This window comes from Dysidea avara, chromosome 9 (genome assembly GCF_963678975.1).
Source record: "Dysidea avara chromosome 9, odDysAvar1.4, whole genome shotgun sequence".
NCBI lineage: Eukaryota > Metazoa > Porifera > Demospongiae > Dictyoceratida > Dysideidae > Dysidea > Dysidea avara.
The window spans coordinates 15,538,729-15,561,538 of NC_089280.1; the positions used below are offsets into that span (position 1 = coordinate 15,538,729).

Genomic DNA, 22,810 nt, shown 5'->3' on the forward strand with positions numbered 1-22,810 from the left:
GCGCGTATTAATTAATGAATTTTTTCTGACTGCAAGAATGCGCGTAAGGAAAGATGTCTAAGCGAATGCGACGACAACCGAACCTTACCAGAGCAGCTAAAGCCATAAATAGGCTAGTGGGCAGTAAAAAAGGTATGGGATGAGTACAGAGTTAGGTACCTGCGTACGTTTTAAGTCACGCACTGTGTACAATTCGATTGTGGGTTTCTATAACCAACTCTAGTACTGAAAGCCAAAAAGAATCCCTCCAGAAAGGCTAAGAGGCAACAGCAAAGATTAGAGAAAAAGAAGCGTCGTGTTGCTCACCAGATAAGGAAAGCAGAGAAGGTAGATGCAGAAGACACAGAGGTACCATGCTCATTGACCATAGATCAGTAATATATGCGCTTATGCATTAACATAATACTTGGTGAATGTGCTTTTGCAGTAATCGTGTCCACGATTCTAGAGATTTAGGCATGCCTATAACATAACTTTGAGCATGTGTGATGATATCAGGAGCCCAAAAGCACTGTTACTGGTGGTGTACCTTGCCCTCAAAAGTTCAATGATTACACATGTTGTCAACTGTGGTGGCCTCAGTATATATTGCACGTACTTAGTCTGTAATCGGTTTATCAGCCAAATTTCAGCAGATTAATTAAGTGATTTACTTTACTGATCCTGATGTTATCATTTTCATAAAAAATAAGACAAACGTAAAGTTTAAAATCGCAATTCTGCATTTTCAGTATGGCTAGGGCTGACTGTTATATTGGGGTGTTTGGTTGTGATGCTTTGTAGAAATTATTATTATTATTATTTAATGGACAATTAAAATACAAAATTGATTAATAGGCCAAAGGCCTTTGACAATGTCCATGTCCAGTTTCTCTCCAATATTGGTCTAGTGAGTGTTTGAAAGAAGATATTGTTTTTGCCAGAGCTACTTCGTCAGGTAAGTCATTCCATTGTTGGATTATTCTAAAGTTGAAAAAGTGTTGACCAATGCTTCTGCTAATTCTTTGTATAAAAAGTTTCATTTGATGGCCCCTGGTAACACTGACTGGTTGTAATGTAAAGATATCTTTTGGGTCAATTTGATAGTATGAGTTTAGTATCTTAAACACTTCAATTAGGTCTCCTCTTTGTCGTCTACAAAAAAGTGAGTGCAAATCTAGTTCTTGAAGTCTAGCTTCATAAGATAGTGTAGATATAGATGGTATCAGCTTAGTAGCCCTTCTTTGAACCTTTTCTAGTATGTCAATGTCCTTTGCTAAATGAGGGTTCCAGATTGGGGCACAATACTCTAGATACGGTCGGACTAAAGTTTTGTACAGCAGTGTAAATGATAGTACTGATCTATTCTTGAAACTACGCTTCAGTCTTCCCAATACTTGGTTAGCATTACTTGCAATTTTGTGACAATGAAGACTTGAGCCCATGTCTGGTGTGATCCATACACCTAAATCTCTTTGTTCTATTGTAGATTCTATGAGCTCGTAAGGCCTGATCGTACAGGGTGTAGGTGTTGTGGTCTCTACCTAAATGTATCACAGTGCACTTTAAAGTATTAAACTTCAGTAACCAAAGTCTTGACCAGTTCGAGATAAAATTAAGGTCTTCCTGTAAACTTTTGACATCTTGAGGCGTTTGGATAATTATAATGATCCACCTTATCACATATTGGTTTGGAGGACTAGGGAATGTCCCAGTGACTACAGGGTAGGACATGATAAAACAGATGACATGGAGAGATAAGATGCACCTTATACATAATCAGAGTTACCACTGAGTTTCAAAGTGGTCTGTAGTTCCCACCCAAGTAATGACTTTTTGCCACAACTATTAATCTGTTAGTTATTCACTGCTAGAGTGTCCTCTCTAATTTTCCTTAGCATTCAGCCCAATTAAATACAGTGGATCCTCAGTTATCCGAACAGTTTTGTTCTTATAGTTGGCCAAAAGTATTCCAATACGTAAATTTGTTTGGATAACTGAAGCCCGTTCGTTTAAATACAGAGCTTGGTTCAGCTACTCTAATAGAACAGTCATTTACTCTAATAGAACAGTCACATTTGGCATTTAGATAATCAAGGTGTTTGGATAACTGAGGTTCAGATAAGGGAGGATCCATTGTACCTGTATATCGAAGGAAGGATTGTTTGATGCCTGTACACTAGACAGCCATCCAACAGACCATCAAATTTATACATACAAACATGGTATAAACACATGAAGACATAAAAATCACAATATATTTTTGGTTGCTAACAAAAATACCAAACCTTCACTGAAAAGTGCCTTGTAGATTACCATTCTGTCTAATGATAAAGGAACAGTGTCGATAATGGTGTAATATTGAACATATCAATTTCATATTGTATCTTTGCCATAAAACAGTACTAGGATGCTCAATTAGAAATTATTAATACTTATATAGCAGCAAAAGGATGAGGAAGTATTGGGACCACCTACAAAGAAATCAAAGAAGAAGCAATCACATGATGTTGTTATCAGAAAAGGAAGAGACAAAAATGTTGCTGAAATTAGTAAACTTGAGAAACTACTGGGGATGCAGCCATCAAAGAAGAAAAAGAAGCTTCCAGCATCATTTAGAACTGATGGACTGGACTGTATCCAACCATACTATTGTGGTACAGTGAAACCTCACTTAGCAGCTATCTTACAGACTTTTTTGCAATATAGTGGCCACATCTATAGTAGGTCAAGCAGTATTACAAATAAGTCAAATTTCAAGACCTTGTGCAATCCATCCTTTGAATTATTAAATGTTTTAGAGGGCTCAGCTCAATGCGTACATATAATAGATCACATCCATATCAAAACCTGTAACTAGTTATATTACTACCTTGTGGTCAAAGATCTATTTATGAGATTTTACCGTAAACTTACCTAAACAGTATGGTGTTTAACTTCTTGACCTATTCCAAGATATTCTTGATATCACTGATAAAGTAAGTGATGGAGCAAGCTCCAAGGCATCACATGCTGCCAAGAAGACTGGAAAACGTGAGTACTTGAATATGTTCTGTTAGAGTGTTTGACTTTAACCATTAGCTATAGTGTGCTGTTTGCTGTACTTGTGGCAATATATGATATTCTTTAAAGGTTTACAACATGTGGACATAGATTCAGCATCCGAGAATGACTCAGAAGTTGAATCTATAATGGAGTTCGAAGAAGAAACTGGTGACGGTGATGGCGATGACAATAGTGTGCATTCATCAGATGGTTACATATCTGACAGTGCTGGGTCAGATTCCAGCCAACATAGTGATATCTCTGAAGAGAAAATAGCCCCCACTCATAGTCAGCCATATCGTCCACCACAGCTGCAACCCAAAGGGGACAACCTGAAATTGAAAAAGTCTATTAATGGGATAATCAACAGGTTGTGCAGAGCGTGGGTATACTTGTGTATCATTGTATTGTTATGTACTAGACTGAGTACATCCAATATGTCATATGCAGTTGGTCAAATGGAAAAGTTGTTTCAATCCTACAGTAGGAATGGTAAGTGGCAGATGATCCATTGTAGTAGCCATATGATAAGTCTGTATCTCCCATTTGTGCACATGGTAGAGAATGTAATATTAGGGTGACTGATTGTTCTATTAGTTAAGCCTATGAGTTGCCCACACAATTTTAGTATAAACAATTCATTATCCATACACTTAAGAGTCCAGACAACTCAGGTTCAGTTGAAGTAGTAGTTTTGAGCATGTGAATGTGTCCCATATTGACAAAAGTGCTGTCACAGTGAATATTACTAGACCAGTTGTATTGAATTAGTACTAGTATTTTAAATCCCTGAGTTATGCTTGGATTGGATTTTCTAATCATATGTGTTAACTGTTTTAGAGATTTGTTTTGTTTTCATTGGTAGATGTTAGCACTACATTTACTGATGTGATTCTGGAGGCTTGTTTGTTACCGTCAGTTTTACCTGATAAGTTTGGTCTTGACTACATGATGCTTGTGGCAATAATGCACTCTCGGATTGGTATTGAAGTAGGTGAGTGTACCTTGTGTATACAGATACAATCAAGCATGCATGCAAGCACTTCTGCAAACACGCACACACTCACCACACACATACGCATGCGCGCAAACGTACACATGCATACGCACGCACGCACACGCACACACACGCACATCGGTGTTACTGTTGCTTTTTGTAGGTGCACACTTTTTACAGACTTTAGTGAAGAAATTTGATGAACTACACAAATCTATTAGTACCCAACTCAACAAGTGTTGCTATAATTCTGTCCTATTGATTGGCTACCTCTACAACTACTTGGTAAGCACTCTGCTACTTTCTTGTCCCTTGATAATTGACACATTTTGTAATGAAATTTTTACGCAGTGCGATTTTAGTGATGTGCATGTCAAATGAATTACTAGATACAAGTACACACTTATATGTATTGGCTAAGCTATGATTTAAAAATATATATACTGTACAAATGGCATCTGGTTTTTTGGTACCTGTAGCTTCAACGCACAGGGAACAATTGACTGTGTACTTAGTTTGCTAGTAGGGCTGTGTGATAATGGTAAAACCTATATCTCTATAAGTGACAACCATTTTATCTCGATAATCGATATTATCTCAATAATAATGTAATATTATAAGCACAGTTTTACATATTTGTTGACATAAAGTCCTTGTCAAGTCAGAAATTTTACCTGTTCCTCATTTAATTCGATACCTTTCCAAAGGTTTTCCATCTGACTGTGGTTGATATACACTAGATTACGGAGATTTACTATTATCTCGATAATGAAAATCATTATCTAATTTACGATTGGTGATTTAGGTATCTAGATTATCTTTTTATCTAACTTATCTCCCAGCCCTATTTGCTAGTATACAATTCTCAGTATTGTAATGGACGTGTTAGATTCACCATAATTTCCAGAGATCAATAATATTTTCCATCCATATGCTGTATCTCCATTCCATACAATGGGAGTCATTGTATTTAAAATGCTTACATAGATCTCTAACAGCACAATCAGATATGTGACTGGATCTGGGAGAACCATCTTATCGTCCATGTCAGCAGATTTGATTTTTTACCAACTACATGAACAAACTATCTAATTCACAATCAAAATTAGCTAGACTTGAGTGTTCTGTTTTTGCTGGCTGCTTTTCCCAAGCCCAGTGGTGATCTGTACTTGCAGTGCGAGGCCTTTATGGAGCTCTGGTTAGCTTAGGGGTGGCTGTACAGCTCTGTGGTATTAAATAAAGACCTGTGCTTCAAATTTCCTTTCATTTAAGCCAGTTTTGAGACCCGAATGGCCCATAACTTGGCCTAATTCATTGCTACACTTCCTCTTCAATTTATAAGCAGCCTCTTGCCCTCCTTCCAGCCCCTGCCACCCACCCCTTTAAATAGGCGATAAGACCAGTTTTCCCAAACTGAGTCACATACAGTATGTGTATATGTGTATTCAATGGTGGATAAATTTTTAAAGGAAGTTTAGCTGAAAAATTAATATGAAAAGTATTTTGAAAAAAATTTAGAAGCTCTAAGATCAGATTTTAGGCTACTTTTAGTTGAAAATCATGATGTTTTGAATTATGAAATAAACTAACTTTCAAGGCAAAACTAAGCTGTAGCTTTGATTCCTCTATTAGAGTATATTGATAAAGGTTAATTGTTGCTGATGGTTTAGTAGCTATAATAAACAATTCATGCTTGCTAACTGAAGTTTGCTGCAATAATCAAGCTAGTTTATTGAGCTAAATGTATATAAGGAGTTTTTGTCAAATCCACAAATATCCACCTAGATCCGCCAATGGTATTTCATTGGCGGTGAACAAATTAATGTGAGAATATCTAGTACTTAAGATGCAGAGTGAATGAAGTTTATTTGCAAGTTCTATTTTTCTTCCAATTCCACTACAGGTGGTAGACACTCTTCTGGTTTATGACATCATCAAGGTACTATTAGAATCCTTCACAGAAGGTGACGTGGAGATTTTACTGATGATACTAAAAAGTGAGAGACTATACCAACAACCGTTACCCAATTTATCAGCTATGGTCTATCTCATATCTCTTAGACTGTGGTATGCAGATAAGAAGAGACAATGCCTCTTCTTTAAAGGTGCTTAATGTTTGCCATTTTTAACCACTACTTTCACTGTCATTATCTTTATTGATTTACTAGGATATTATCCAGCAAATTCAGTTGAAGTCAAGTGGCTATAGTGGATCGTAAGGATGTGATATTGATGGATCTAGAAATATGCAACTCTATCTGTAGTAGTCGAATGCATTTTATGTTGGATATTATCACATCACTGCGGACTAACAATCCTCAAAAAATTCCTGGCTATGATCCTGATAAGATTGAAAACATGAGAAAGTTACTTAGAGCTCAGATCAAAGGTGTTTATGCATCTGTGTGTATGTTTGTATGCATGTATGTACTAAACAGTTGACTGCCTCTCCTTGTGACTACCTGTTTAAAACAACACTTTAGAGTCTAAACAATAGTATAATTACATAATATGTGGACCAAAATCTTCCATCCAATAGTGACAAGTCCCATTGGCAACAGGATTCTAATAGCACCGGCCCAACATACTACTGTGTAGTTGAGAACTATTATCATTACTACTACTACTGCTCTTCTACAGGTGGTTTAGGAGATAATCAGTTGAAGATATCATTACAAGACCTGTTGAATGCTGAACATCAAGGTATATACACACTATCCATATCACATACTACATTACATACAGTGCTCCCACAGGTCGATGGTGGATAGTTGGTTCATCATGGAGTACCAAAGACACTAACTCCCATGAGATAAGTAAGATTTCAGTGTTTAGATTTGTCTGAATGACCATGTATACAATTTCTTGCTACATAAGTAGCTATCTAGTGTTAATTTTTTTTTGTGTTACTTATGTGTAGTTGTAGTTGTGTAGAGCTCCATTTTGTGCGTATATTACAGAACCAGTTCCTACTAGTGGTCATCATTCACAACTAATGGAACTAGCTAGGAAGCAGAGAATGAACACTGATGTGAGAAAGAGTGTCTTCTGTATCATCATGTCCAGTGAGGTGAGCTCTCCATATTACAATACACCATTACATCATGGTGATGTCACTGTAGGACTATATTGATGCCTTTGAGAAGTTGTTGAAATTGGGTTTGAAGGATACACAGCAACGAGAATTAGTCCATGTAACCCTTCACTGTTGCTTACAGGTAAACTTTTAACATTCAATTCTAGCCTACCTTTTGTGTGTGTTTACACAATGTGATTGTAAACGGCTGTATAACAAACATAAGTTTTGTTGTTCAATAGGAGAAATCATATAATCCCTACTACGCTTTTCTTGGACAAAGGCTGTGTGAATACAATAGAAGCCACCAGGTTTGAAGTATGCTGCTATTGTAGCTTGGTGGTGTAGCATACTATTCTGTAGGTGACTTTTCAGTATGCCGTATGGGACAAGTTCAAGGAACTACAGTCACTCTCATCTACTTGTTTGGAGAACCTGTGGAGATTTTGTTCTCATCTCATAGCAAATAAAGCATTCTCTTTATCAATTCTAAGAGTTAGTAGAATTAGTACAACAGTTACCATGTAGCTCATACAATATGTGACCCGGTCTGACAAAATCAGTCTTATAGCCCCGAAACTACATATGTTGGTTTAATATAGCATATCTTCTTTTCTGTATAAGCTATAACAATTCTGTGATATTCAGGAAACTCTCAAGGGATTTTTTACATAAGTGGTAAACATTTTGCGTGATTATAATATTCAGAGAGAAAGTTATTACCCTTCAAAATTTTAAAAAGTGGTCAAAATTTGACGGGCTGTAAGACTAATTTTGTCAGACCAGGTCACATATAGAGTGTTGCTTGCAAGTGTGGTTGTATGGTTGTAATTACCCACCCCTCATGGTATTATCACAGACTTTATTTGCAAACTTATCCTGTGCCTATTTGATTAAATTACTAGATTTTAATGGATATTTGCTTTGTATCTTCCCTAGTCGTGTTTCAGGATGCTTTTATCTTTTGTGTTGGATGGAAGAAGGTCTAGGCACAACACAGTAGGAACTGGGTTGTTATCTAAACTGTAGCACAATTGTGTGGTAATATCTGTTATATTGATTGTGCATTTGTGTAGGTAGTGCAGTTTACACAACTTGATGTGACAGAAATCAGATTTTTTACTAAACTTCTTCACTCACTTCTTACTGGGCACTCTGAAGAGCAGTGCAAGTTAGTGAATGCCAATTTTACAGTGTACTAACAATATATGTGTGTTAGGTCAATTTTTAGTCGTCTTGCTGGCTTTGAGCACCTAAAAACACTCAGAGAAAGTCTAATATTTTTCATGAAACATTTCCTCCACGGTGACCCTGCAGATGATCAACAGAAAAAACTGAATACTAGAATTAAACTAGCTATTATGTCTTTAAGATCAACACATACATGATGTACAACATCATATAAAGGGTCTGTCCATATAGTGTACTGACACTGGTATACCTGCCCTATGTACAGGACTTCATTGGGTACACAGTGAGAGAAAAGCATGAAAATGTATGCATAACGAAGAATGTTGCACCAAAAGGTTCAGAATCAAAAAAAAATAAAATAAAAACAAAAAAATGCCAGAGCAAAAAAAAACTGTCAAGTCACCAGCTATATATCAAACCCAAGTAAGTGCATAATATAACCACTAAGCTAAACATCTCACATTAGTTTAAATGCTTGTGTACAAACTGCCATATAAAGGCATGCATAGGGTTGAATGACTGTAAGTGTTTACATGTGGTTTGCATAGGCACAAATGTACATAAAGCCCCTATGATGAACTTTAAGTGCCTTATAATTACACAGAGGAACTTTGTTTTTAATATGAATTTCATGTCAATATATCATCAATGCAAATTTGTGAATGAAACAGGAATCATAGTTAGGTATTGAACATAATTATGAGTAGTAATTTGTATAAATATAATTTAAATGTTTAGTGTGCAGGACTGTCAGTGTGATGTGTGTACTTTGAGAGCATGCAACACCCATCATAGTTTCTGCTTGACTGCTGCACTTCAGAAACTCTAGATTCTGAATAGGCTATAGCTGCTATCTTTTTTTTTTTGTTTCACTGTAGTACAATACATACAACGTAGCCATAGCTATATATATAGAATGAATACTAGGAGGGCACAATAATGTTTTATTGTGCTTACATATATTATCTATGGTCAACCCGGTGTGTAGTTGGGGTACAATTAGGATTGGGCCATCTTCCCAAGGTTCCCATTAGTGACATTTTTTCTACACTTGGTACAGTGTTTGGTGTAGTTGTGAGTACAGGACATTTCACAACATATTTTGCACCTTTGTGGTTACAGGCCCCAACACCATGCATCTTTAGATGCAAAATATTTAAAGATGGATATGAGTATATAGTAGTGTTGGGGCATGCATATCCATAGCAAATGATATGTATATGAAGAAGCATGTAAACTGTTGGTTACCATTGCAAATTTTCAATAACTAGTGTAAAGAAATTTTTTTAAGTTTAAAATAAGGGAAATAGAGATCACTGAAAAAATTAAATGTCAAACAATTAAGTTAAACACACACAGATCTCTATTTGGACTCAATGGATGTGGTAGAGATCAATAGTTTCCATAGATCAGGAGCAGATAAGTACCGAGAATGCATCTGTATAAATGTTTATTAGAGATCTGTGTGTTTTTAACATGCTGAACCACTGCGTGCATCGTACCCAGTTTAATAGGTGAATGTAGCAAAAACACAATGCTTACAAAAATAAATGCAATATATTGCAACAGGATTAACATAATTATATTTTGGCTGTGTAACTGTAATATTTTTAGTTTTTGTGTAGTCCATGATCAGTTCATTATCTCCATAAGGGGTTCACGATAGTGGATCATAGTATTATGAATCACAATTGAATCTCTCCTCCTACATTAATTAACACGTATGTGATTTGTCGATAATACAAATATGTAAATATGTTATGCATAAGATTTCTATAAATACAGTAATTGTGACTAGAGCAGCAAATACCTGACTGATAAGTATGAAAGCCTATAAGGCATAAGTATTTAGCTATTACACATCGCATGTATAACATGAAATAAAAATATATCCTAATCATACAGTATGATAGTACTGTATAGTAGGGACCACAAAGGTTTGGGCATGGTCCATGAAAAAAATCACCCGAAAACCAGCCTTACTTTTCCCTGATGATGATGGGACAGTATTGGTTAGGTAAACAAACAAGCCTTCAGATTGACCCAAAATGCTTTCAACAAGTTGCTTTGGAATTTAAAAAAAAAATTATTCTAGTTACTGACTGACTGATGCCTTCAGACAAGTGTAACTTGATAACAGTTAAGCTTGATTTTTTCACTGCCCCAGATGTCACTTCAGCCAGACATGTGTCTTTTGGCATTCCACAGTACATATAGAATGCATTCTTCATGGACTTACCAGTGTCCCCCATTCATTTTTGCTGACAAGGAAAGGTGTCGATTTGGTGGCAGTGCATGATGGCTTCCCTTCATAACGGAAATAGTCTGTATTTTTCATAGTGGCTACTTCGATTGCAGAGGTGCTTTTCAAACAGTTCTTGATTCATAATGCTGTGTAACGGATTGAACATAGCTGACAATGAAGTGTAATTGCTACTTCACTTTTCAGATGGTAATTGATAGCTGTGGTGCACAGCATTATTTCTTTCTTTTGGTGTGGTATGCGTGGGTTCATCAGTCATAATAATTTTACTTTACTAAAAAAGTTTACAAAAAAGTACACGGTAGGGATATAACCCTTTTTATTCTTTTACTGTAATTTAATATTGTGCACCACTCCAGCTTGTTTCAGTACTTTTTATCGATGTGCTATGGTCCCTACTCTAGTTGAAAATTCCAATTTCTTTTGTGTAGCTACTTGTTTTAATAGAAAAAAAATTCCCAAATGGCATAACCTTGATGTCTCAATATTTAACCTAACAAGGTAAGGCTACGTTATATTATTTCATTTGCTGCTAAGAGCATGTACAGTGTTGATTTTGTTGTTACATTACATTCATTGAAATACATTTTTGGATTGCGAAGAATTGTAGAGAGTGCAAGATAAAGAGTAATGGACACAGTTTAAACATGAATCAAAAAACACTTGTTAACCATTAAAAGAATGAGGCATTCAAACAGTAACAAGCCAGTGAGTAACTATACTGCAGTGAGTTACTATTCTGTACATCTATGCAGCTCATGTACATTTACTAAAGCACACTAGTTATACATACAACTGATACAGTGTCACATTAAAGTATATGTGTATCCATTATCTCGTATCCATAATGTTTTGTATATGTGGAGATATGTAAAATTAATATATATATACACACAATAGCTACATACTCACATGTCAACTATGGTAGCATTCTTCCTCATACTATCATCTATAACAATACCAATATCACTCACAGGGGGTACTCCATAGTTGTCATTTGTAGTAACAGATTTGTTTTTGTAGTATGTAAAAATCTTTGCGATGCTCTCTTTATATACAATCAGTTTCATTACAGCAAATGCTACTAAGGGTAACAATAGTAAAAGAACTATAACTGCTGATGTTACATTTGCACCATAACCATCAAAGAGTGATATAACTGAAGCAATAGTCATTATTTGTAGCACCATCCCATCAAAGATATTGAGAATTCTGCATTTGTATGGTTTAATAATTAACTGTATCAATGCTAGGAGCATACTAGTGACAAGTAGTAAAACTTGGTTAGTGTTATTGTTAGAAGAATCAATAATTATTAAAATAATAACCACCTGTCGACAGATCATATAATAAGCTGCAAATGAACGATATTTATCTTTGTAACATCCTTGAAATTGATCAAGTAATGGTTTGAACCTCGTAAAGTTGATCTTGTGATTAAGGAAGGGCTCAAACAAAAGTAGAAGTGGTAAACCAATCACAATCATTAGGGTACATAATATTGCTACAATTCCATATGGTAAATGACGGCCTTTAAAGTATTCTATGTCAGGTGACAGGTAAGTATAAACATAATCCACATTATTAAATGTCAATGATCTCAATAGCAGTAACGAAGTTGTGGCCACAGAAGTGTACGATAGCAACAGAAGAAAACAAATGACACGAATAATACCTCGACTAATAAACACTGAAAACCTGTAAGACATCCTTGCTGATAAGCATATTATTCCTACAATAATGGTCACAGCTATTGGATGTACATAATGAATGACTTGCTGATCAATTCCACTAATATTCTTTATCAAGCATAGTTGCCCTAGAAATTGTGGAGTCACTTTAGCTGTACTAGACATAATGCTAACAGCTGTAAACAGTCCTTGTGATACATACAAATGTTGATCCAGTAAGATATCCAGCATACTGTAATAGTATGTAATAACATAGAAATAACCAATCCCAACATGATAATATGTCACTACAAACACGGCAACAACCAAGACTATCCAATAGATTACTGATAACACGATCACCAGTACTGTCTGTGCTGTTGTACACTTGTTAACACTTACACATTTTGCTGAATCAAATGAGAGAGTATAGCCTTCTTCACAACTATTGCAAGCAGTACCAGTTCTATGTGAACTACATTGATTGGTTCTTGCTGGTGAAAGTTGGTAAAATCCATTAGTTGTTTTGCAACAAGTGAAACTGCAGTAGTTGTTAGGACAGGGTGCCACTGTTTCTTTACCATCAACAATACCAAACCAAGAACCTATTTTAATAGTTGATGTGCTACCAGAACAAGACACAATGTCACTGTCATTGTAGCATGTACACTTTTGAGTTGCATTATCATAGTGGAAACCAGGATGACATGGTGATAGTTCTGCTATTAGTCTAACAGCAATTTCTTTCTCACTGTTACTATACGATGTGATGGTCATTGAGAAACTGGTTTTATCAGTGATCTTCTTGCCTATTATGCTGATGCCTTCAAATTGGCTACAAGCTATTGGTACAAATCTTGTTCCATCAAGTTTGCGATGGTCACTTTCACCACTAACCACAAAGTTAACACCTCCAGCATGTTCGTCATAAAAACTTAGTACACAAGCATTGATTTTAATATTTTGACCAAGCATTATATTATTGACTAAATAGGTATCACAATAATTCAATGTATTGGTTGAATTAACACAAGTTGCTGGGTTATATAAGGCTAGGTGACGAGGTGGTCTATTGTGTGTCACTTGTAATCCTACTACACTGCTGTTCAAACATGTTTCATCACATGATGCTTGTATGTGTATGTAAGCATCATCACCTACAAGAGCAGTATTGTTTCTGAAAATAACACCAGTAGCATTTGATAAGATTTTACTCTGGTTGATTTTCTTCAGCTCACCATAAATAGCTCCACCCAAGAGAGAAGCGTTGTTCTGATGAAACACAACATTGGATTCAAATTCATTTTCAAATGTTATGAAAAAGTTATTGCTAAGATGTATTGCTCCACCATTTGTGGTAGCTGAATTATAGCTGAACTTTGTTGATGAATTCATACAAAATTTCATGTAGGACTGTTGAACATTTATAGCCCCACCCTCTTTAGCTTTATTTTTTGAAAAATATAATTTGGCATTTCTGTGAAACAGTATGTTCACATTTGTGCTACCAGTTATTGCACCACCTGTTGTTGCAGCTTTGTTGTTTCTAAATATCACCTCTGAGTCTCCGTCAAATGTGACACTGCAGTTGTCACTAGTATCAATGGCTCCTCCATTTACACTTGCTGTATTATCTTCATATATCACTACTGTTTTTCCATCATGTAGTATTTCTGAATTATGTTTAGAGTATACTGCTCCTCCATAAGAAGCTACATTGTCACTGAATGTCACTGTAGAATCTCCATCAAATCTGACACTGCTGTTATCATACGATTCAATAGCTCCCCCACTATTACTTGCTTTATTATCAATATACATCACTGTTGTGTTATCAATAAATGATATAATACAATAATCTATAGAGAGCATAGCTCCTCCATATATGGCACTGTTGTCATAAAATTCAGCCATCGAGTTGCTATCAAATGTGATGTTGGATTTCTCTTGAGAATAAATTCCTCCTCCACTTGTACTGGCTTTGTTACTGTTGTATGTCACTCTAGTGTTTCCCTTGAATGATATTTCTGAATAAATTCTACAGTACACTGCTGCTCCAAATTTAGCACCATTATCACTAAATGTCACTTTTGAATTTCCATCAAATGTGATATTACAGTTGAAGTAAGAAGTAACACCTCCTCCTTCCTCACTTGCTTCATTTCTGTTATATGTCACTGTGGAGTTTCCATTGAATATAATTTCTGAATATCTTCTTGAGTACACTGCCCCTCCAATCTTAGCTCCATTGTCACTAAATGTCACTTTCGAGTCTCCATCAAATATAACCCTGCAGTTCCAAAGGGATTCAACAGCTCCTCCATATTCCCTGGCTTTATTACTTTCATAAGTCACCTTTGAGTTTCCATTAAACACTATTTGTGAACCATGAGTAGAGAACACTGCTCCTCCATAAGGGGCTCCATTGTCACTAAATGTCACTATTGTGTTTCCACCAAATATGATACTGCCATTACCATCAGACTCAACAGCTCCCCCTCTATTACTTGCTTTATTGCCTTTACATGTAACTGTTGTGTTACCATCAAATGATATAATAGAGTAATCTATAGAAAACATGGCTCCTCCATATGTAGCACTGTTGTCATAAAATTCAACCATTGAGTTGCTATCAAATGTGACGTTCGATTTCTCTTGAGAGTAAATTCCTCCTCCACTTGTGCTGGCTTTGTTGCTGTTGTATGTCACTGTAGTGTTTCCCTTGAATGATATTTCTGAATAAATTCTAGAATACACTGCTGCTCCAAATCCAGCACCATTGTAAGCAATTACCACGAGTGAGTTTCCATCAAATGTAATGCTGCTGTTCTGAATAGAACGTATGGCTCCTCCACTTATGCTGGCTTTATTTCCAATAAAAGACACTGTTGTATTTTCATCCATTGATATTTTTGAAAAACTCACAGAGTACACTGCTCCTCCAAATATAGCTCCATTGTCACTAAATTTCACTTTTGAGTTTCCAACAAATATGATGTTACAGCTCTCAATAGAAATAATAACTCCCCCGTTTTTGCTAGCAATATTTCTTTTGTATGCCACTGTTGTGTTCCCATTAAATGATATTTTTGAATACATATAAGAATACACTACTCCTCCATATCTTGCTTCATTGCCATTGAATGTCACAGTTGAGTTTCCATCAAATGTGATACTGCCATTCACTTTGGAATTAATGGCTCCTCCACTTTCATTTGCTCTGTTATTTTTGTAAGTCACTGTGGTCTTTCCATGAAATAATATTTCTGAATAACTGCCTAAGAATATTGCTCCTCCATATTGTGCTTTGTTACTCTCAAATGTCACTTTTGAGTTTCCATATAATGTAATGGTACAGTTGTGATAAGAGTTTATTGCTGCCCCACTTGTGCTGGCTTCATTTCCAATATAAGACACTGTTGTATTTCCATCAAACAATATATCTGAATAACGTTCAGTGTACACTGCTCCCCCAAAGTTAGCTTCATTGTCACCAAGTGTTACTGTTGAGTTTCCATTGAATGTCATAATACAGTTTGCATAAGAAAAAACAGCTCCTCCATATCCACTAGCTTTATTACTTCTGTATGTTACTTTTGTGTCTCCTTCAAATGTCATTGTTGAATTAATCTTTAAGTAGACAGCTCCACCATTTTTAGCAGTGTTGTTAATAAAGTTCACTGTCGAATTTTCATCAAGCCCTACACTGCTATTTTCAGAATACAGAGCACTCCCATGTACACCAGCCTTATTTCTTTGAAAAGTTACCATGGTGTTTCCACCAAAAAATATAATAGAATTGGTCTTGGAGAACAGTGCACCACCAAATGATTTAGCAAAATTCTTTTCAAATTTTATGACTGTGTATTCTCCAAAATATATTCTTGATTTGTTAAGAAAGATGGCTCCACCATCAGTGATTGCTGAATTATTGTAAAAGGTGACATTAGATTTGTTTGTAAATACCACTACTGAGTTGCTACTAAAAATCCCACCACCTGAAATTGCTGCATTTCGACTGAAAAACAGATCATCTTTAATGTGTAGCTTACTATATGAAAGGTAAATGGATACTCCGTGATTTCCAATGAACATTGAATTTTGTAAGTGTGCATGCCAGAGTATGTTACCTGAACCACTGATGTAGATAATACTCTTAGCAACTCCATTATAAGAGAAATTACATTTGTTGACCACCAAAATTGTTTGAGAATGATTCAGCGTAGTCTCAGGAATATACTGCACTGCTGCACCATGATCTTTATGTTTATTGCTGCATGTTATCTCACAATTGATGAGGTATATATTTCCAGACACTTCTGAGAATAGTACAGCTTGTCCTGTTGAATTCTTATAAGAACAGTTCTGAATGGTGAGGTTTGATGACTTGTAAAAGCCGATTCCTGGATAAGATGATTCATTGTTAGAGCTGCCACAGTTCTCCCAATTAATACCCTTAACAGTCACATTGTTGCAAGAGGAAAAACTTATTGCTCCAATACCATTACAGTTCACAGTGGGACTACTAATTCCAATTATTGCTATGCTCTCGAGGTGTTCTATTGAGACTGGTGAATTCAACACAACATTTGATTGAGTGATTTTGATTATGGTATTATTAGTAAGATTTTTTACTGCATCATCAAGTGATTGAAAAGAACTACCTCTAGTTGTACAACATGGTATACTGGCTTGATCAAGTACTATTTCTGAAATAGAATCAAATTCTTGCAAGTTGGTAACTTCCTCAGCCTTTGTGAAACTGAAGGTAAAAAGTAGAAAAATAATTGCAATCGTCATCAGCATAGTTACAATTTCATTTCATTCAAAAGTTTGGCTAACTATAAGTTCTTAGTAATGTAGCCATTTATATTATAAAAGGAAGTTATGAAATGCACTCTCATAAGCAAAATAGATGCATATGAAGTGCTATACTGTTGTACCAATAAGAAACTTAAATTAATCACATTATCATCAAGGTTAAAAACAAATACTCCAGTACATATTAACGATTTTGGTACTTGGATAGAAAAATTGGTACTTGACTACTCATTAAGACCATGCACGTGGCCCAGCTTATGTACATGATGTATATGTCATCATGAAATTATACCATGAAGACTGTATTAATTTTATAGCTTGTCAGGAACACTATCATCAGTACTTTAATACAACGTGTATCATTGCTGTTACTTGAAAAAAATTGTAAAGTTGCTTAAGGGCTAATGTTACATAGGTATAACAACAAGTAGTTACTTAATGTTCATGAATACCCAATCGTTTACTCTAGAGAGCACTCAAATGCTAAAAATCCATGGTCAATTAGTACTAATTACCATGTAGTACAGTGGTACTATAATGTAAACTACATTTACCCAACCTCACTAACTAAACCAAGATGATAAGTTAGTATTGCTGTAAATCCAGTGCAGATAAAGTAATAAACAATTGAAATGGTCCTGTATGCTAGTGGCTTGTTTCAGAGTTTAAAAAAAAAAAATGCTAACTACAGTCACAGTTTGAGTCTTTGACTGACTTGCTAATTGAATAATGGACTGACTGGCTGGCTGACTGGTTCCCAAACTGACTGACTGATTAGCTGCGTTAATGCAATACAGGTTAAACAACTGGAACTATGCACCCAAATTTTTATCATGAAAATAAGTTCAATTGTTTTTGGGTAAAGTTAGGTGTAGAACAGAATTTTACTTGTAGCATTGATTTTCAGTTCCTTTGTATATAAACTAATGTGTGGACAACTCTAGAATCACCGCTGGGTATCACTATAGTTATACTTAATGCTATAATATAAACCTGTAAGTGCAGGTGGGGCTGAATGTTATAGAAACTCTCTCAAACAATACAATTTAAAGTATTGTAACAGTGATTATCAACATTGTCCTTGTTGGTTCAACATCTTTGGTTAGCTAATTACTAGAGGTAAACACACAAAAGTACATAATTTAACATAAGAATGGTGGGATTATGAAGACTAATACGAAAACACTTGGAATGGTATTAGTTTACCAAAAAGACATACCTCAGTCCATAGGCTATATGTTTTGCCTGTAAACTTATGAAATACGCTCTACAAGTTCTTGTAATAGTGATTATCAACATTGTTTCTGCTGGTCCAACATGTAGTGACAATACCAACTACACGATTAGCTAATTAACACAGAAACTGAATGTTATGCAGATTTAGGTGGATTTGTATGTGTACTACTTAGCATAACATTATAACAATGGAACTACGTGTGTGCTAACTACAAACAAGGATTTTAGGATTTCACTACTCTTTTCAGATATTTCTGTACTCCTATGATGCCAGTGGGAACATTTCAGATTTCAGTGAACAAGATTTTCATGCTTATTTGCTACCCTTTGGATTGTGTGCCCACATTATTCAGCTTTACAGTCGGTGAGTTGAAGAGTAAAATTTCTTAAAGAAAGCAACAGCAGTAGTATGGACCTGACAATTAACATTGCGATTGTCATTTAGTGTCACCAATTGCAAAGATCTTGTAGTTCTCATTTTCCACCCCAGGGCAGGGGTGGATCTGGGAAAGGGGGCTCAAAGGATTTAAAGCCAGTCAATTTATCACTATTGCAAACTCTTGTACTAGTGTAAAAATATTTTTTAAAAATCAAATATGAGAAAATTACTGAAAACAAACGAAACAATTCAGAGCCAAACAAGTCAGCATGTTAAACTGCTCTAGGACTATGTCAAACACTTTAAAGTCTAACACTTGAAATTGTCACACACAGATCTCTATTCGAACACATACCATTGATAGTGATAGCCAAGCTGGGAATAAAGAGTGTGACCTTAAAAAGCCAGGAAAATAAAAGATTTGAGATCAAAGGCAGTGGCCAAAAAATAACTGCAATGATGTTAATCTATCAATCATATTGTAATTATGTTAATGCCAATCATTTAATGATGAGTGTAATCATTAAAAATGATAGGCATTAACATTTGGGCTGCCACCTTTGATTTCATATCCTTTCATCATGGCTTTTTGGAAGCCACACTTTGGCTGTTTTGGTTTAGTATCACTTCTTTGTGTAATTACATACACCAAAGCTGGCCTCTATAGCCAGCTTTGAGGCTTCAAAATTCCTCAGGTTTTATTTAATTGCCTCTTTCCTTAGATGATAAAGATGTGTATTTGACTATGTGTGTGTTTTAAAATTGTTTTTGCATGTATATACGTAAATAATTAGTGTCTTTCAACTCTCTACAGGGTGGCTGGTAATGTAGCTGAACTCTTTACAGGGTGACTTATTATTTTGTGGCTGAACTCTCTACATGGTGACTAGATTGTAGCAAATCTTTGTACAGGATGACTAGCTCATTGCTAAAATTTTCATAGGGTGACTTGTTTGTATAGCTGATTTGTCTACAGGGTGACTTGATTGTAGCTGATCTCTCTACTTTTAACATAGTTGCACTCTATACAGTGTGAATTTTTGTAGCTGATCATGAACTCTCTGCACGATAACTTGTTAGCTGAGCTCTCTAGGTTGACTTGTTATAACACTGCAGATCAATAGAATAAATTGAATACTAGAATTGAATATCTTTAAGAACAACACCCACATGATGTACATATGACATCATTGTTGATTTATAGGGTCTGTATATGTCACCACATAGTACACTAACACTGGTGCCTGCCCTATACAGTGCTCCCTTGAATATATAACCCCCTTGGGACCAAGACATGTTCAGATATTCAAAAAGTTTGGATGGTCAAAGCCCATTATTATATACAGAGCCCTGTTCAAATACTCTAATAGAATATACATTTTAGACAAAATACTTTAATAGAGCAGTCTTTTGAACTGTTTGGATAATCATGTGTTCAGATGATAGAGGTTCAAAATAATCGAGGAAGCACTGTAGCATGAAAAATATGAGGAAAAAGTTACACCAAAAGGTCAAGATAAAAGATGCAGTTGTGATAGAAAAAGAGCTGCAAAAGGTAAACAAAAAACCCTATCAAGCTACCAGTTATCTTTAAATCCCCACAAATCACCTTTGCTGTAAAATAAGGCTGCATCCAAGAAACCACAAGGTACCTGTAACCCAATGTCAGCTGTACAAAAAGATTTCATGGAAGTAAATATAACTCCAGTGTTGGGGGTAATGCATTCGTTACATAATAATTATTACTTTTGTGGTAACAAAGAAGTAATATAACAAAATATCCTGTAAAAACAGGTAATATAACTCAAGTTACTTTACTTGCAAATGTAATGCGTTACTTAAGTACTATAGTTACTGTAACGAGTCTAATATTACATAATATTATTACTTTAAGTAACAAAGTTACTAATCTTGTTAGTAATCCAGCCACTACGAAGTAATGAAACCTACTGAATAAAGCTTAATCACCAGCTTCTTGCTTATAATCAAGATTTGCACATTGTCCAACAATGCAATCATGTTATGTGATAAAGTGGTAATTTCACACGTGACAGTTTAAGGCTGTGGACACAAAGTAACTGATATTTGGAATGGCCAAGAATCAATGTTAATACAACTGAAAGCACTTGTGAAATGCAGATACTCTCCCGCAAGTTGTAAGTGTGAATTTAACTGATATAATTGTAACATACTACAGTGTAGCTATATAAAAGTGATGAATAACATTGAAATAGAATAATAGTAATATGTAAACATTGCAGCAGTACAAATTTTTACGAATCAGTGTTTGATGTACTCCATTGGTAAGTTTTGATGTCAGAGTTGTGACTCCCTCCAAGTTCAGCTTCTTATGGGTCCCCAGATGGATAGTATACTATCATGTGTCCACCTTCTTACTCTGAGTGTGAACCATGTCCAGAAAAACAAACTACCATAGATTTGTCAATTAACTCCCTGCTGCTCAAATATGATGCTTTCATTATATATGTAAGTACACATGCACACTCGTGCACACACACATACACACATGCACACTGGTGTTACTGTTGATTTTTGTAGGTGCACACTTTTTACAGACTTCAGTGGAGAATTTTGATAAACTACACAAAAAATCTATTAGCACGCAACTCAACAAGTGTTGCTGTATACAATTAATTGGCTACCTCCACAACTACTTGTTAAGCACTCTGCTCTTTTCTTATCCCTGACAGCTATTTGCATTATGAAGTTTTCATGCAATGCAATTTTTAACGATGTGTTTATATGTCAAATGAATTACCATATACAATTACACACCTATCAGCTAAGTATTAAATATACCGTACAATGGCATCTGTCTTTTTTTTGGTATCTATGGCTTCCACATGTATGCAACACACAGGGAACCACTGACTATGCCAGTATGCACTTCTCAACATTATAGCGGACATGTTAGATTCACCATAATTGCTGGCTATAAGACATCACTACCAAAATAATGTTTTCCATCAATATCTCTCCTATTTAAAAAGGCTTACAAGATCTACTCTAACAGCACAATCAGATATGTGTTTTCAGTGGTGGATTTAGGATTTTTTAAAAGGGGGTCGAGTTAAAAAATTAATATAAAAGTATTTTGATACTGTATTTTAGAAGCTCTAAAATTGGATTTTAGACAATCACATTGCTTTAAATTATGAAATAAGCTAACTGCAATGCAAAATTTGTGACTAAGCTTCAGCTGTGAATCCTCTATCAGAGTATCTTGATTGCTTTAATAGGTGAAAAGTTGTTGCTAATGGTATAGTATTAATGTTAGTAAAATAAAATTCATGCTTGATAACTGAAGGTTTTGTAATGATAAATTGTCAATACAGCAACAATGAAGCTTTTTTTACAACTGCCACTGAGCTAAATTTAGTTTTATCGAAATCACAGAAACCCACTTAGATCCACCAATGGTAATTCATTGACCATGAATAAATGTGTATTTTCTGTGAGAACATTTAGTATTTATGTAAGATGCAGAGTGAATTTCTTTTTTTTTCTGCTACAAGTGGTGGACAGCAGTCTTCTGGTTTATGAAATCATCAAGGCTATATATTGCAGCACCATTCACAACTAATGGAACTCTAGCTAGGAAGCAGAGAATGAACGCTGATGTGAGAAAGAGTGTATATTCTGTGTTATCATGTCCAGTGCAGAGATTTCTCCATATTACAATACACTACTACATCATGGTGATGTAGGACTACCTTTGAAAAGTAGGTTTGAAGGATATATAGCTACCCAGCAACGAGAATTATTCCATGTAACCCTGCACTATTGTTTACAGGCACATTTTTAGCCACCGTTACATTCAGTTCTGTGTGTTTACACAATGTGATTGTACAAGCAACAATATGTTTTGTTGTTCAATAGGAGAAATCTTATAATCCCTATTATGCTTTTCTTGGACAAGGGTTGTGTGAATATAATAGAAACCACCAGTATATGCTGCTATTGTAGCTTGGTGGACTTCTCTGTAGGTGACTTTTTGGTATGCCCTATTTGTCCAGGACAAGTTCAAGGAACTACAGTCACTCTCATATACGTACTTGTTTGGAGAACCTGTGGAGATTTTTTTCTTGTCTCATAGTAAAAATAAAGCATTCTCATTATCAATTCTAAGACT

At 35.4% G+C, this 22,810-nt stretch overlaps 1 protein-coding gene across 2 annotated transcripts; it reads left to right on the forward strand.

Moving 5' to 3' along the window:
* On the forward strand, positions 1 to 8,624 carry LOC136266416 (nucleolar MIF4G domain-containing protein 1-like). Of its 2 annotated transcripts, none has more exons than XM_066061435.1 (20): positions 1 to 132; positions 224 to 348; positions 2,426 to 2,615; positions 2,935 to 3,012; positions 3,112 to 3,394; positions 3,446 to 3,516; positions 3,890 to 4,018; positions 4,185 to 4,306; positions 5,925 to 6,018; positions 6,083 to 6,126; positions 6,190 to 6,236; positions 6,286 to 6,410; positions 6,662 to 6,724; positions 6,778 to 6,837; positions 6,982 to 7,091; positions 7,144 to 7,239; positions 7,340 to 7,408; positions 7,461 to 7,592; positions 8,174 to 8,268; positions 8,317 to 8,624. In XM_066061435.1, the coding sequence occupies exons 1-20, from the start codon at positions 54 to 56 to the stop codon at positions 8,483 to 8,485; spliced, it is 2,181 nt and encodes a 726-aa protein (XP_065917507.1). In that variant the 5' UTR covers positions 1 to 53; the 3' UTR covers positions 8,486 to 8,624. The 2 variants fall into 2 exon arrangements, with proteins under 2 accessions (XP_065917507.1, XP_065917505.1); XM_066061433.1 differs by having other exon boundaries at positions 2 to 132; positions 2,423 to 2,615; positions 8,317 to 8,622.
* The last annotated feature ends 14,186 nt before the right edge of the window (positions 8,625 to 22,810 follow it).